Source organism: Ctenopharyngodon idella, chromosome 18 (assembly GCF_019924925.1).
Source record: "Ctenopharyngodon idella isolate HZGC_01 chromosome 18, HZGC01, whole genome shotgun sequence".
NCBI lineage: Eukaryota > Metazoa > Chordata > Actinopteri > Cypriniformes > Xenocyprididae > Ctenopharyngodon > Ctenopharyngodon idella.
This window is the reverse complement of record NC_067237.1, coordinates 34,364,389-34,382,090: the sequence shown is the minus strand read 5'-3', so window position 1 is coordinate 34,382,090 and position 17,702 is coordinate 34,364,389. Positions and strand designations below refer to the sequence as shown.

Sequence of the window (17,702 nt, the reverse complement as noted above, 5' to 3'; positions counted from 1 at the left end):
GAAGGGATATGTCCCGAAAGTCCTATCTCTACCCCCTTTACCTTTAGGGTGCAGATGGTCGTTCTCTCCGCTCTTCTTCCTTCTCAGGGTCAACAGGAGTTGAACCTACTTTGTCCTGTCAGGGTCCTGAGGACTTACATTGACCGTTCTGCCTCTTTTCGTCAGGCGGAACAGCTTTTTGTCTGCTTCGGTGGCTGCACAAAAGGTCTTCCTGTCACGTAGCCCAGGCTTTCCAGATGGATAGTCGACGCTATAGCACTCGCTTACTCCTCCTTAGGTATTCAATGCCCTTTAGGTGTAAGAGCGCATTCCATGAAAGGTATGGCCTCCCCGTGGGTGTGGTCCTGTGGCGTTTCCATCGCCGACATCTGTGCGGCAGCCGGCTGGGCCTCACCAACCACATTTGTCAGGTTTTATAATCTAGATGTCCCTGCGCTTCAGACACAGGTCCTTTCTGTATAAGCCTCACTGCTGTGTCCAGCTTATGGTTTTCCATTACGACCCTGACCACGTCCGGGTGTAACTATATTCTGTGCCCTCTATATGCACCCTAGGCCCCACTGGTGCCTTGGTTTATGGGCTTGGGAGGATAACTACAGTGTTTCAGTCCCCGTTGTCTGGGCCATCCTGTCCTATGGGTATCTGTCGCAAGCCCTTTTTCAAGTGCTCTGCCCTGATGCTCAGTCGTCCCCCTGCATAGCACAGCGTGATTGAACTGTCCCCATATGCATCTTGTCTTATGTATAATAAGATGAGCAATGCAGTACTCGTGTAGTATTGCAAGGGAACGTACTCGGTTACTAACGTAACCTCGGTTCGCTTAGATACGGAATGAGTACTGCGTACTTTGCCGCGCTACTGGCGGGACGCCTCATGCCGTCACTTCAGTCGAATTAAATAGATTTGCCATGGTGAGACGGTTGCTTATATAGCCCGATACCCCGCCCCTTTTGGCGGGCTCACTCACCATTGGCTCGAGTGGCCCTGCCGCGCCGTCATTGGTTCGTTTACTTTAACTCCACGAACCAATGGCTGTGCAGTTACACTGTGGATTGAATAAAGGCTTCAGAATCTGAGAAAAAATGAGTTTTCCCCATATGCGTCTTGTCTTATGTATAATAAGACAAACGACGCAGTACTCGTTCCGTATCTAAGGGAACCAAGGTTAGGTTAGTAACCGAGTATGTTTTACCAGTTTTCTACTTTTACCAGTAGATGGCTGCAGAACTTGTTTTTTTCCCTTTTTTTTTCAGTTGGATTCATATCTAAATATTATGAAATCACAATTATAACAATAAAAATTACTTTGTCAAAGTTTAGCAAGTTTTGCAATAATGTTACATTATGATGAGACCCCGCTTAGAAAACGGACAAAATTTGTCCTCAAAATCAGAAACAAAGCAGAACACACAGACAGACAGACAGAAATGAAGTGGCACACTTCCAACAATGCAAAAATCATCCACAATGCAAAATGATCATGCTCACGCACACACACACACACACACACACACACACACACACACACACACAGAATCCATGTGCTTTATTTGCTCATTTGTTATTGCTGTTCAGTTCATTGCATTTTGATGTTCATGTTGTGTATTTGTACTCAATATGTAATATAACTGTTCATTTCTGATAATTTTTGTTCTGTTACAGTTAGTAACTGAAGTGTAGATTCAATTTGTAGAATTATATGAAAAACAGATGATTGAAATAAACTCTAAAGACTCCAATTTTTCTCTTTGTAACATCTTGTTCCGGTTTGATTCTAATCATAATGCAACATTATTGAAAAACTTTTTTTTTTTCAGTACAAAAAATGCTAAACTTTGACAAAAGGTAATTTTTATTGTTATAATTGTGATTTCATAATATTTAGATATGAATCCAACTGGAAAAAAAATAAAAAATAAAAAGTGTGAAAAGATGTCTTTCAGTTAGTCAAATAGCAAATAGTGGAGCTCTGCAGCCATCTACTGCATAAAGTGATAATTTTTTTACTTTTAAAACTGCATTTTCCAAAAGATGGGCAAAAATCTTACACTAAACCATGTCAAATTATCCATGTTATCCCCATGAATAAAAGTTAGAAATGTGGGCCTTTCATAAAGTGAATTTTACATAAAAAAGATGTTGTTGTATAAAAACCTATTTATTTATTTTTTAATTTATTTATTTAAATTTAAAAGATATGATAAATCCTCCAAAAACTGCACAAATGTGGAGTAAAAACATTAATAAACAGAGTAAAATTACATTTGTTTAAAAAAAAAATAATAATAATAATAAAAAAATAAAAAAAATTGTTTTGTTACAAAATTATATTTTGTTGCCTGGGGTCTCTGGAGACCCCAAAGACCCAAAGACCCTGAGTGTACACCCCAAGCGAAGACCGTTAATTACGGTTATAATTTGTCATATTGTCATCTTGCTTTTATGACATGCTATTGCATTTGTGTTACGTACAGTATTGCAATAACATGGCCTCACCCCATTGTTGCATGTTCTCGGGGGCAGGGTTTATGTAAATTTTAGGGTTAGTGATGTCACCAGCCTGGGAAGAAGCTCGTTGTAATCCCTACCAGCCGTTTGTTGTAGTCCTTAAACAGAGAATTCTTTAAAAGAAAGTATCTCCCTTTGCATTGAACTTTGAGCATCCTAACTTTGCAGACGTTGTTTATGCTTTAACAGCAACATTACACACTAACTAAAGTTAGAAAAGTAAAATTGCAATGAACCACCCCTTTAAGTACATTTTAGTTAAGGTCACCTAATATAAAGTGTGACTAAACATTATTTTGTCAAACCACAGGTAACAGGCAGCAATTAAAAGGTCATTAAAACAGTGACAAATGTCAAGTATCTATAAATACACTTTCTCTTAAACATATTGTGTGTATAAAATTTAACCCAAAATATATATTAGGGCTGTCACAATATTAGATTTTTCACACCATGGTTATTGTGGCCAAAAGAATTCACGATATCGATATATCGCAATATCTATAAAATCCTTGGTGGGAAAACATATATCAGTCAAATTAATTTTTACTTTGTTTATTTTGTTTTTCTTTTTCAGGGTTGCTGCACATTTTTTAAGTCAAATTTAAGGCTTTTTAAGACCTTTTTAAGAACTGAAAAAATAAAATTTAATACTAGCCTTGTAGCCTATACATTAGGGCTGTTACCAATCAAAAAATCATTATCAACAAAATCCATCTTTGCAATACAGAGGTGACACAGAATGAGAAGTGGCATTAATATATTACACAGCATTTACAATTTGTCTACATAAATTTAATTCAATATTCAAATATGGAATTATTTCTAACTGTAACTTTTTAATTAAAATGTAATTTAAATATGAAAATAAACTGCCAGTAGGTGGCAGCAAGTCACTGTCTTAATGAGTGAGCTCATTCATTCATTCATTCATTCATTCAATCGATTTGTTCAAATGACTCATTCAGGAAGGAAGGAAGCAAGTGACCGTCTTTATTGATCTGTCTTTTGCACTACACTCTTGCTCATGTGATATTGTACATCATATCATATGATATAAGTTAATGACAAAAAATCGTCAGGGCAAAAATTCCCGTGTATCTTGAATTTTGAGGGCATATAACTGCATGCATAGCTACATCACGATAAGACGAGTAAAGAAAACGCGGTACTTATTAAAAGAATTACCCTTTATTTAAATACATGAACACAGAAAATCGCTGTTAACAGGTTAATATAGCCTAACATTTCCCATTCCATGACTAGTAAAATAATTGCAAATTAATCTCTGTAAAATGACACAATCTGCAGGGTGATATACACGGAGGTGTGGTGGTGTTGCCACCCTTCGCACTGATGTAGCCAGGCAAATTCTGCAGAGTGTTTTCTTTGAAGCCGAAAAACTCCCATACTGTCAAGCTTACTTTATTTGGGTGTGGACAGAGCCTCTCGCTCTCCTGCTCGGACGACATGGTTCTTCTCGGAATAGTCATTTATTATAATGTCTATGGGAATAGCTGTGTGCGCTGTGTCTTCTTCTTGTTTGACAGGTGTCAGCGTTAAAGTGCAATACTGCCACCTGAGAGGTCAACCAGGTACTGGCGCTGGAACATGTCATGATATCATAAGAGTCCTATTCATTTTAAATATTGTGGTTATCGCCAATACCGGTATATTGTCACACCCTAAATTAACACAATGTCGATATTTCATGCTTTGAATATCATGATTATCGTCATTACCGGTATATTGCGACACCCCTAATATATATATATATATATATATATATATATATATATATATATATATATATCAGACCATCAAATTAGCTGTTTTCCATTATATTCTACTCCTACTTGGCCTGACTCCTGTTCTGCCCTGTGAGGTCATTGGTTACACTCCAAATCATTCATCCATATTAATCATGTTCATAAAAGTGCATATACTGTATCAGGTCATTTGCATTTGGCAGTCGCAGTGGAGTTCAATCTCTAGGATGCTGCTTGTCTTTCTTTCTGCACTTCTGCTTTGTCAGAGACCTTATACAAAGGCAGAAAACACTCTTTGTCAAAATATGGGAGACCCTAAGTATGCACTGCTTTTCAAGGATGGAGACGTAACAATTGGAGGACTTTTTTCAATCCGCAGTATAGAAATATTACCTTCATTTGACTTTATAGAAAAACCTCAGCTTCTATCATGCTCCAGGTTGGTAACTTCGAAAACTATTTGATAAATATTTTAGCAGATAAAGTTTTCAATATCAAATGACTTTTAATATATTTAAAATGTATTGCAGAATATAAAATCATGTATTTTGAATTTATAAACTCAAACTACCTAACATATGGAATATTATGACAGTGTGAATCTAAGAGATTTCCGGATGGCTCAAATCATGATCTTTGCCATTGAGGAGATTAACAGAAGTAAAAGTTTGCTCCCAAATGTTTCTATTGGTTACAAAATCTATGATAGCTGTGGTTCACGAATGTCTTCTATGAGTGCAACTATGGCATTGATGAATGGTCAGGAGTTTGCAGGAGGGGACAGATGCAGTGGACAGTCACCTATACATGCTATAATAGGAGAAACTGAGTCTTCTGCCACAGTGATTCTGTCCAGAACTACAGGACCTTTTAAAATCCCAGTGGTAAGGAGCAAAAACTTTAAATGCTTGACATAATTACTATGCTGATGACTGTTTCACTGTTTCCTCTGCTTATTTCAGATAAGTCACTCAGCCACATGTGAATGTCTCAGCAATAGGAAAGATTACCCCTCTTTCTTCAGGACTATTGCTAGTGATTACCACCAGAGCAGAGCTCTTGCACACATAGTCAAATACTTTGGCTGGTCTTGGGTGGGAGCTGTGAACAGTGACAATGACTATGGAAACAATGGAATGGCCATATTTCTTAAAACGGCCCAAGAAGAGGGGATTTGTGTGGAGTACTCTGTAAAATTCTACCGAACAGAGCCTGAAAAACTCCAGAAAGTGGTAGACACTATGAAAAGAAGCACCACAAAAGTGGTTGTTGCATTTCTTTCCCGTGTTGAGATGGTTAATCTACTTGAGCAATTAAGTATACAAAACATTACAGGCCTCCAAGTAATTGGTGTGGAAGCATGGACAACTGCAAAGAGTTTGATCACACCAAACAGTTTTCATGTTCTGGGAGGGTCACTGGGGTTTGCAGTGAGAAAAATCAATACTGAAGGGTTTTCAGATTATGTTATAAAAGCATTCTGGGACACAGCTTTTCCATGCTCACAGACTGAGGGGAATTCTCCTCAAGACAATTTAAATTGCAGCAGATATAAGGATCTACTTGTGCTGAAAAATTACAATGAAGATGTGTCTGAGCAAAGGTATGCAAGCAATGTCTACAAAGCAGTTTATGCTGTGGCTCATTCACTACATAGTCTACTCAAATGCAAAGAACATGAAGGTTGTGAGAAAAGTCTGAAAATACAACCACAGCAGGTAAACAAATTAAATAAATAAATTAATTAATTAAAAAAAAAAAAAAAAAAAAAAGAGAGAGATTTGGTGAGAAAGAGGGTAATCCTTTCTGTTTAACAATGTGTTAAAATACCTAAATGTTTATATATTTTCATTAGGTGGTTGAAGCTCTGAAAAATGTAAATTTCACTGTAAAGTTTGGTGATCATGTGTGGTTTGACAGCACTGGTGCCACAGTAGCTCAATATGAAGTTGTGAACTGGCAGCAGGACTCAGATGGATCAATCCATTTTAAACCAGTGGGATACTATGATGCATCATTGCCCCCTGGTCAGCGCTTTGTAGTTAACACTAAAAACATAATCTGGGCTGGAGGACAGCTGGAGGTAAATAGTAATATGTTGAACTGAATGAAGCTGATGTGGCATGGATCATTAAAACAATAAAATCATGGACTGCATCATTTCCTTAAGAGGAAAGGGACAATGACGTCATGACATTAACTGGCATTGAAACTGTATGTATGATGTACTTTTCAATGCAGAAGCCAAAATCTGTGTGCAGTGAGAGCTGTCCTCCAGGCACTAGGAAGGCTGCACAGAAAGGAAGACCTGTCTGCTGTTATGACTGTATTCCATGTGCAGAAGGAGAAATCAGTAACGAGACAGGTAATTTTCAGCCAATCTCACACTTTCAAAGAAAATTGGCTAGTTGCTATTTTTGTGTTCTTCTTCTACTCTTCAGGATGCAGTTTATTATCAAAGGAGTTCATAAATAACTTTCTTTTCATCTCTAAATATAGTAAACACAACTTCCTTTCCAGATTCAAATAACTGCAAGCAGTGTCCAGGGGAATACTGGTCTAATGCTGAGAAAAATAAATGTGTGTTAAAAGCTGTAGAGTTTCTGTCATTCACAGAACTTATGGGTATAGTGCTAGTCTTTTTCTCACTGTTTGGAGTAGGATTAACTGTGCTGGTGGCCATCTTGTTTTACTGCAAGAAAGACACACCCATTGTAAAAGCCAACAACTCAGAGCTGAGCTTCCTGCTGCTCTTCTCATTGACTCTGTGTTTCCTCTGTTCACTTACTTTCATTGGTCGGCCCACTGAGTGGTCCTGTATGTTGCGTCACACAGCATTTGGAATCACTTTTGTCCTCTGCATCTCCTGTGTTCTTGGGAAAACAGTAGTGGTGTTAATGGCCTTCAGGGCTACACTTCCTGGAAGTAATGTCATGAAATGGTTTGGGCCTGCACAACAACGACTCAGTGTTCTTGTCTTTACACTTATACAGGTTCTTATCTGTGTACTTTGGCTAACATTATCTCCTCCATTTCCCTACAAAAATATGAAATATTATAAGGAAAATATAATTCTTGAGTGCAGTCTGGGTTCTATTATTGGTTTCTCTGCTGTACTGGGTTATATTGGCCTTCTGGCTGTCTTGTGTTTTATTTTGGCTTTTCTGGCACGCAAGCTGCCTGATAAGTTCAATGAAGCCAAGTTCATCACATTCAGTATGCTCATATTCTGTGCTGTATGGATCACATTTATCCCTTCATATGTCAGTTCTCCTGGAAAATTTACTGTAGCTGTGGAGATATTTGCCATTTTAGCCTCAAGCTTTGGTTTATTATTATGTATATTTGTACCAAAATGTTATATCCTTCTGTTCAAGCCTGAACAAAATACAAAGCAACACATGATTGGAAAGATTCCACATAAGTCTTAAAAAAAAAAAAAAAAAAAAAAAAAGATTACAGCCCAGAAAGTTAAAACAAATTTACAGCGTACGTTTCAGTAGGCTAATTATAGTGTACCTATAAAGTACATATGTGTAGGTTAAAGGGAACAATATGTAAAGTTTGGTGAACAAAGGGGTAACAATCAGGGCAATTACCAAATTATTTATACTGCAAGTATTTTAGAACTAAGGGGTACTTCTTCTACTATTATGATAGGCAACAATCTTATGTTTTGGGGAAATTTAGTGAAATCATACACTGCGTAGCTTTTTGTTATAATAGTGTACCAATACATAAAAGCTTTTTTTTCTTTTTTCTTTTTTTTTAATTACGGGGTACATATCTGTGCATTTTTACAGTAATTTTTTTTTATAGTAAAAGTATAGCTGTTTTAGTTTGGGCTTCTATGTCTCAAGGCAAGTAAAACTAAAACTATTGCAAATTTATTTTTTAATACTGGGGAAATATACTCTTGTTCCATGTACTTACAGGGTAAGTGGTGCTTGTTACCCTCTTGTTTTATTAAGTTACAGGGTAAGTGTGACATTGCGGGCTGTAAATTAATGTGGTGTTTGTTACCCTCTTGTTTCATGTAGTTACAGGGTAAGTACAATAAAAACATAAACAATTTGATATCACTGACTCTGAAACCTTTATTTGAAAAACAACTTAATTCAAAACAGATTTACATCACTTCTTATTCATTTATTCATTTTTAAAAATCAACTTTTCATTTCAAATACTAAAGTCCTGGCAGAAAGTAGCACATTTTGTCCCTTTCTTTGTTTCTCTTGCTTGGCTTCTTCTTAAGAAGGAATCTTAAGAAGGAATCCTATGTCTTTTGCTATTCTGTATTCTGTATTAAAAGAAAATACAGTACACCCAGAAAATGTTCTCATAATTTACTCATCTTTTCACTTCCAATCAACTGTCACCAGGGTTTTAGGCACTCCGTGTCATGCCTAACAACGCCCCTTAGCTGTTATAAATTCACTGTAAACCACGGTTTCACAGGGCTTATTGCTTTTATAAAATGGTTACCACACAATACAAATGTTAAAGCCAAAAAATATTCTCACTGAAAAACATGATTTTATGGTGAAGTAAATACTACAGAAAAATTTTCATTTTCTACTCAAAATGGCACATTCATACTCAAAAAAGATCCATCGAATGTCATCTTCATTGTGTATTGTGTACCAAGTATTGAGGTCTCTGTGTTCAGGTGCCATGTTACTTCTAATATGTAGATGTTTATTGTATTATTTACTTAAATGTTTCTAAGTAAAGCATACACTTTAAAAGCATGGTTTAATTAAGTGTTATTTTGTTTGAGTAAAATGTATTGCAAAGAAACCTTGAACTAAGTAGAAATGACCTTTTAGCTTACTGGTTAAAGTTAAAATTACTTATTTTCTTTGTTAATTTCACTTAGTTAAGTAGAGTTTACTTCATTCCATATGTGAAATTTACTTAAAAAATATGCGTGCAAAAACTTTTTTTTTTTTTTTTCAGTGTATGGGGCTTATTGATTTACTGAAGCAGTGTTAAGGTTAATGAGATAATTAAGTGATTAATTGAGTTTAGATTGACCATTATTGAAGACACCTGATGTTAACAAGCAGAATCACTGAAGGAAAAATCACAATTTACAAGTCAATATTATGGTTGTCAGTGTTTGCTTTAGTGGGGCTCCTGACCCTTGACTTTTTAACATTAGATTTTGTTTGGCTGTTGTAACTCAGTTATAACAGCCAGACGAACAAAGAGAAAATATGATCAGGTTATGTTGTGACATAATCATTATTTGACCTGAATTTACTGAACTTATTTATAGCCTGTGGGATTACAAATTTAAGAATCTGTTTAAGATCTGCTGATCCTACATCCTGACATAACCTCACATGAAATATTGAGGTGAAGTATATTGTATTTAACATTTTGAGGTAAAGATAATGACAATTTAAGGAGATCAAGGCAGGCAGCCCAGGTGTCTGTAACATTAACCTTTTGTCTTCATGCACTTCCTAACCATTTGGCTCAAGATACAGCTGTGCCTTTGTCTCTATGATAATGTAAAGGTATGGGCCATACTGTCAGACTGAGTGGATTAGCACCTATGCATTTGAATGACACCGTTATGCTGATTAGATCATGGCTGGGAAATGTAGGGAATGGGCTGATTCCTGCACTCCATTTGCATGCTTTGTTTAGATTGTCTCCACCTCTACTCTATGTATCCCTCCCCCTTGAATGTATATGAACTACCAAGTACACTGCCTTAGTTGGACTTGGATGACTACAGCGACCCACAGCACGTTTCTCAATAAAGAGTAACTTCTGCTTGAAAGATATCCTAACGTCTCCTGGTCTCTGCTTCGACGAGGAAAAAGTTTCCTACAAGCCCCATCTCTGAATTAGATGATTTATCTTATTGATTACAGCAGCCATTTGATTTTACAGCATAAGATTACAGCATTTGCCCTATAATCTAAAAAAATGTCTTATCATAGTTCTGATCAAAAAACTTTTTTCAAAAAGTCTTTCATTTAGACACACACAGACATCAAGAATCAGCTTGTGAATCTCAACAATGGTGACAATAATAAAGCATGTTGCATTGCATTCTGGGTGTCACCAATCAAAACTCATTCATGTCTCCCATCATGCACTGTGGTATAAATAAATTATGAGTTGAATTGTTGTAACGACTGTCAGACTCAGACGGAGACAGAGAGGTAAGATCACAGACTTTTATTGGCAGAGGCACGAACACAGGTGACGACAGACAATGTGGTAAGTAGAGATGCAAGCACTTTCAAACAGACACTTAGCTGAAGTGTAATCTTTGGAATGTCTTTTACAGGAACGGATGGAGACCACAGAGAACACGGAGAACAGGACACAGGAGACGAAGAGGCAACAGCAGGATAACAGGTAAGTAGTGGGTAAGGAGTCCAGGTATGTATGACGAGACCAGACAATGAACAATGGGGAACATGAGTCTTTATAGTGTCCGTGATGATGAGGTGCATGTGCTCGTGATCAGTATTCAGGGGAAAGTGAACGAGTGGGCGGAGTGTGGAGGTCTGGTGACGATGCATGGGTGTTTGTGGGCGTTGGCTGTGTCTCCGTGACAACGACTGAGACAAATCAGACACAAGTATTTGTTACAGTTAACAAATAATGTTACGGCAACAACCCCCAAAGTAATATGACCAGGCCTCTGGTTGCCATGGTTTTATGACTTGAAAGAATGCCAAGCTCAAACTCACTTTGAATCAGGCCATAGGAAAGACACAAAAAACAGACTTTTCTGCATTAATTTATAGAAGAACTAAATGAATGTAAATGAATGTACATCCCAGAACATTGCGTGTATGATTATTATTATTATTATTATTATTATTATGTCTTGTATAGTGTATCTTGCATTGTATTTTGTTTTATGCATGTTTTATGATAGAACCAAGATAACCTCACCTATGCCATGTTTGGTGTCTACGAATTTGTATTTTGAAGATTTAAATGATTGTGTATATGATATGCCGATACCTGTGCAACATATTTGTATTGCAAGAATCTTTAATAGTTTCTTCATCAGCAACCAATCCCGTTGCATATGCAAATGATCTGCTTGAGACAAAGGATCGTAAAAGTTTCCCTCCGAGAGCTTAAGCTAACATTGGTAAGGTGGGACTTCCACACAGAGATAAAAGGCACTGTCAGTATGACCGCCCACTCTTCCTCCTCCGACTGACTTCCTCCTGCTGGTTGCTCTGCGTGGCCACTCTCTGGCCTAGGGCCGGCAGGCCTCAACCTGCACTCCAGCCATGTGCTTACCCAAAAGAGAGAGAATGCTCTTCAAACTCCAAGAGTCAAACTAATCATGCAAGTTCGTCATCATTTCTTCATTGAACGCAGAGGAAATCGATTGCGACTTCAACGCCATTGTTCCCCGGAATCAACAAGGCCCTTTTCCGAACAACAGACTGCTTCCACTGCAAAGGCCATGCAAGTATTGAATATTTTAACTACACAGAGGTTTAGGATAAGCAGTAAAATCCTCTTAATGAGTTGTTTTGAAATCAGAAACTTGTGGTTCTTTTCATGGTTCAGTGACTCTTTCATAGATTCATTCCCTGTTACCATTTACAGCTTCATTCTGTCACTTTCCATTTTACCCATGTATGTGTGATTGTGCGTCTGTGTTTGTTTAGGCTAGTTGTGTTTGTGATTTAGTTAATAAAACTTGTGCTCAATACATATTTGGTTCTGATTCTCTGCTTGCAACAATGTCAATTTAATGATTATTGGTCTTGTTACATGCTCTAAATGATGTACATGCTAAGAAAGAGTTATTTTACTTTGGTCATGAAAAATACAGTTTTCTTAGAATTAATATTCAATATTGAGTGTTCGGTGGACGGATTGATTAATTGATTGTAATGTTAATGTAGCTACATCAAGTTAATCCGATTAACCTTTCCAGATATTCATAGTTAATCATAACAAGTTATGAATAATTATTAATATTTCCCCTTTGAGCTAATTCGCTGCATGTCTTAGTAATTTCCTTTATTCTTAATATTTTCTTCTATTTCTGCTGTTTTTATGTGATTTTATAACTTGTTTGCTAATGTTCAGAGTTTATCTGTTTATCTGAATATGCTGTTTGTCACCGTTGTTGAGATTAATATGCTGATTCTTGTTGTCTGTGTGTGCCTAAAAAAAATTAAATTTTAATAATCAAACAACCTTTAAAGTGCCCCTATTATGGATTTTTGAAAATTACCATTCATGTAGTGTGTAACATAGCTCTAAGTGAATGAAAACATCCTGCAAAGTTTGAAAATCTGAAAGTGCACCGTATACAAAGTTATTGTCTCTCAAAAGTAAGAGTCGACTTAAATCGAGAGTCACTTAAACAAGTCCCAAGCCGCTTCGTTGTGACATCACAACGAAACATTAGCATATTGCCCGCCCACGCAGACACTAGGGAAAATTCATTTTTTTAACAATACCATAGCAGTACAATCTTTTGTTGTGTTCCCGTCGTTTTACTGACAACTGCTTCTCAAACCTCAGGGAGTTTAATGCAGGATTCACAAAACGCTTGATCTTAAAATATGGATCAATGCCCAGTTTATTTGGACCAGCTTGCTCCTCTGAATCTCAACGTGTAAGTGTGATTAATAATTGATGATTATATTTTCTAGCAATCGTTCAAAATTTGTAGTTTTGTATGTTATGTTGTGTAACGTACACCCTAGTCTGTATGTCTCCTGATAAACTGGCTAACTCACATTTCTGTAGTTCTGCTATTCGGATGTGGGTCAAGTATTGTCTAAAAATGTGTCGATTAATGCAGCTTGTCTGTCTTATTACTTGGAGTAATGATCAAGAATAGAGCACGACTTTTGAGGTGAAATTAAATGTATATTATGAGAAAACGAAAGTGTTTTTTGACCTTGCATGTAAACTTGTTGTAGGAGACTCCCAAAACAATATTAGGAACATTTAAAAAGGCATAATAGGGGCACTTTAAGAAATCCTTTGGATTTTATGCTGTATAATTACAGGGCTGCTGTAATCAATAATGTAAATCTAGCTCAGAGATTAAGTTCTAAATGAGTTCAGTGATTCAGGTCAAATGATGATTATGTTAAAACATAACCAACAACACCTGATCATCTTTTCTCTTTGCTTGTCTGGCTGTTATAACTCATTTACAGCAACCAAAATCTAATGTTAAAAATGTAAGAGTCAAGAGTCCAGCTAAAGCAAATACTGACCAACATAATGGTGACTTAAAATGTGTGATTTTCTCCTTCAGTGATTCTGCTTGTTAATATCAGGTGTCTTCAATAATGGTCAATCATCACTCAATCACTTAATTATCTCATTAACTTTAACACTGCTTCAGTGTTCATTTAACACTCTTCTTTTAACACTTTAACACTCTTGAGTGTGGACTCAAATAAACTCTGATGAGAATTAATTTAACACTGGGTGTATGTGCTGTTTGATGCTTCAATTTTTAGTAACCCAATGAGCTTGCATTAGCAGAGTGTGAAGACACAGAAGATGAAGATTCAGTAACTTTACTTATAATGATCCAAACCGGTAAATCCAAACAGGTACAAGCTAATCGCACACATGTAGGTATTACAGTGACCGGACAAGGAGTGCAGAAGTAGGAACAACTTAAGTAGTGAACACAACGAGGTAGATGTAGAAGGCATGGCTGATGAGATCTGGGGGACAGCCAACGGAGACGAGGGTCCAGGATCCGATGGCGCAGACGGAGGGTCGATGTTGCTGAGTGACATCGCTGGTGCTGGTGACCCAGGTGATGTTGTGGCAACGAGTGTCGCAGGTGGAGCCAGAGCACCCGAGGACTGGGGCGATGGTGGTGAGACCGAGGATAGAGGCGATGCTGAAGGGAGGAAGGAGCCCACTGCAGCCGTAGGAGAGGAGGGACGGAGCATAGCGGACAGCTCATATGTCTGTGGCTTAAGTGGAGCGACAACTGACCAAGGGGGAGCCGGTGGGATGAGGAAACCTGCTGGAGTCACTAGGCTGAGGGTCCCTGGAGGAGCCGAAGGTAGGAGGAGCCAGGACGGAGCAGACAGGTTCCATCGTTCCATCTCGGGACGAGATGGAATGATGGAAACTGAGACCGGAGGTGGAGCCGGAGGATCCCCTGGCTCAGGCGCTGCAGATGGTTGCACGACCTCAACGCCCCGGTAGGGCATCTCTAGAGACAGCACATGGATGCAAGCTTCTTGCAGCGGCGGGGCTGGGGGACTGGCTGAGCTCTGTGCTCGGCCAAAGATGTTGTGGGCTCACATCCCTGCTTTTAGCGTTGATTCTACCGGGAAAATTCTAATGCCACATCATTCATTCAAACTAATAGGTCTGGCCAATCACTGCTTGACACCTGGAGTATATAAGCACTGAATTCTCTGTTTCACATTCGCAGTTGATGACACTGACGTTGGAAGGTCTATATATAAGTGCACAAATAACTGGACAATTTAAATCTAATTTAAACAGCTGCAGCTCAAAACTAGAGTAATTTTGTACTGATAATAAACAACATTTAAATCAATTGTTAAATATAGCAAACTCTCCACCTCTATCCAATGTCTGTGGAGTACTTTGGAAGTTAAAATCACATGGAGAGGTTTCAGATATTTTATCAGAAAAAAAATAAATAATAATAATCATAATAATAATAATAATAATAATAATGGAAATTTACTCCAACTCCGTGAAATCTTGCTCTCAAAGTTCTGCAACAGGACATTGATTCCGAATGCTCCAGAAAAAACAAAATAAAGAGATGAATATGTTACTGTGAGGAAGGACGATGAATAGCGTTGGACTGGTGAGAAACCCTGACTGATGCCATCCACCGCCAGCGCCCAGGAAGAGGCAACTCTAGTGGAGTGAGCTCTTAACCCAAGCGGGCAAGGCACGCCTTGGGACTGATAAGCCAAGGCGATGGCATCCACTATCTAGTGGGCCACCCTCTGCTTGGAGACAGCCTTTCCCTTCTGCTGGCCTCTGTAACAGATGAAGAGCTGATCTGCAAGTGCTGCCTCCTCTGAAGGCAGCGCTTGCAGGTTCACTACCTGAACTCTGAAGGGAGTGGTAGGAACCTTGGGCACATATCCAGGCCGGGGTCTCAAGATAATGTAAGAGAATAGCAGCAACATACACCTTGAGGGTGGAGGGAGACAGCCTTCGCTCCAAGCCCTCTTGCAGGAAGGAAAGCACTGACCTGACCGAACATGATTGGGGGTCCTCTCGGTGAGAGGAACACCATTTGAAAAACAGGTTCCACTTCAGGGCATAGAGGTTCCTCGTAGAAGGAGCTCTAGCAGAAGTGATAGTGTCTACAACCAACTGGGGTAGATCACTTAGAACCTCTGGACCAAACATGGAGAAGGGCGTACAGTCCCACATATGGGATTTAGAACATTCAGTGAAGTCACATAACTGCCAGATTCAAACTGTGCGTTCGCGCTTTGGCTGCGAGACAGACACACTCAGCTCTTGTCATATATCACAGCTATGCAGTGTTTTCAGCCACATAATATATATATTTTTTTTAAGGTTTCAGACATTTAAATACGCATGAGCACCAGTAAAACAATACATTTAGAGTTTATAAAATACACACTGATGTCAGACATCAGTGGAAGCAGCAATAACAATCCATTCAAATATAATTTGCCGACATTTATTCATATCAGACACACATAATGGGCGTAACTATAAAGTTTACTGTATTATTGTTCCAGTTCACCAGCCACTTACTTGCATTTATTTTGGGAGAAACTGATGAATTCATGTGCTGTAAATCCGACTGACAGGACTCTGCGAACTGCGGGGCAAACTAAGATGGCGGCGCCCATCGTGCGTTATAGATCAAGATAAAGATCATTTATAAAGGTTTTTAAACGACAAAACACACACTTACACATATTTGAGAATCGGAATATCAGATAGTTGGTAACATGGTAAACAAGTTTGTGAATATTTTAAATAAAAAAAGAAAAACAAAATAATAGTGATCTATCTGTCATACAGTGTTATTGTGGCTGCGTTCAGCGTACGTGATGTGCATGACGCATCGCCATGGAAACATTAAGGGCAAACGTTCTTAAATAACGGTCGCCTTAAAAAAACTCACTCTGGGGGATCAGTTAGAATATTTTAAACTCACGCTTGAAAGGGTTAAAGGGGTGGTTGATTATGATTTCACTTTTTTAACTTTAGTTAGTGTGTAATGTTGATGTTAGAGCATAAACAACATCTGCAAAGTTAAGACGCTAAAAGTTCAAAGCAAAGCGAGATATTTTCTTTTAAAGAATTCTCTGTTTAAGGACTAGAACAAACATCGAGCTTCTTTCAGGGTTGGTGACATCACTAACCCTAAAATTTACATAAACCCTGCCCCCGAGAACACGCAACAAAGGGGTGAGGCCATGTTATTGCATAACAGTACATAACACAAATGCAATAGCATGTCATAAAAGCAAGATGACAACATGACAAGTTATAACCGTAATTAAACTAAACTGTTCTATCTTCATGCAGCATATATTCTCTGGCTCTGTAGGCATCTTACAACAGTTCCCACATGAGCGATGTATAGATTATCATGACAGAATATGCTAATCAATGACTTTTAGATAGTTAACTCCACATCAGCAACATAAATTCATCAACTAACCGTACAGAAACATCCTGTTGCATTCTACATGTTGTCACTTCTTCTTGAGGGTCTCCATCAACTCCGGTTTGAACATAAAAGGCTGAACAGTTTCTGATATTTTCAGTGAGTCTGCGTGAGGTATCGTTAATTGGAACTGCTAACACGAGCTTCTGAAACTCTGCCCTCTTCTGAAACTCTGCCCTCATTTGCATTTAAAGCAGGGGTCTCAAACTCAAATTGGCTGGTGGCCGTTGCTGTGATTGACACCTCATAGGAGGGCGATTTTAACATTCAAGCACAAGAAAGCGCAAAATTTCTGCTTACTTTCCTTTGCATTATTTCTCATTTACTTCAAATTTCATTACTAAAATACTTTTGTCATACTTAACAAAAAATGTAAACAGCTTTTCAACAAATCATTGTTACATACAGTATTAGTTTTTAACAGTTAGTGCAAATATTTTCCCTTACTTTATTTTAGCTTAAATAACATCAAAATCTTGCACTGAACTACACTGTATTGAACAAATGCAAGCTCTGAATACAAAATCGAATACAAAATCGACTTTTACTGTAATTTAGGCAAGCACGCTCATAATAGAAACGATGCGGTCATGACACGCATGCGGTGCGGCACGCTCGTTTTTCCAGGCGGGCCTATGCCGCGGCGAGATGAAAACATTTCAACTTTTCAGAATGCCACAAGCAGGTCATGTGACAAGGATCGATGAGCTTCGGCCTTTCCTTAACAG

At 38.1% G+C, this 17,702-nt stretch overlaps 1 protein-coding gene across 1 annotated transcript; it reads left to right on the top strand.

The window, feature by feature from the left end:
* The first annotated feature begins 4,567 nt into the window (after positions 1–4,567).
* On the top strand, positions 4,568–8,749 carry LOC127500316 (extracellular calcium-sensing receptor). Its single transcript, XM_051871416.1, has 6 exons — positions 4,568–4,716; positions 4,873–5,161; positions 5,240–5,995; positions 6,133–6,360; positions 6,519–6,642; positions 6,798–8,749. The coding sequence occupies exons 1-6, from the start codon at positions 4,583–4,585 to the stop codon at positions 7,706–7,708; spliced, it is 2,442 nt and encodes an 813-aa protein (XP_051727376.1). The 5' UTR covers positions 4,568–4,582; the 3' UTR covers positions 7,709–8,749.
* The last annotated feature ends 8,953 nt before the right edge of the window (positions 8,750–17,702 follow it).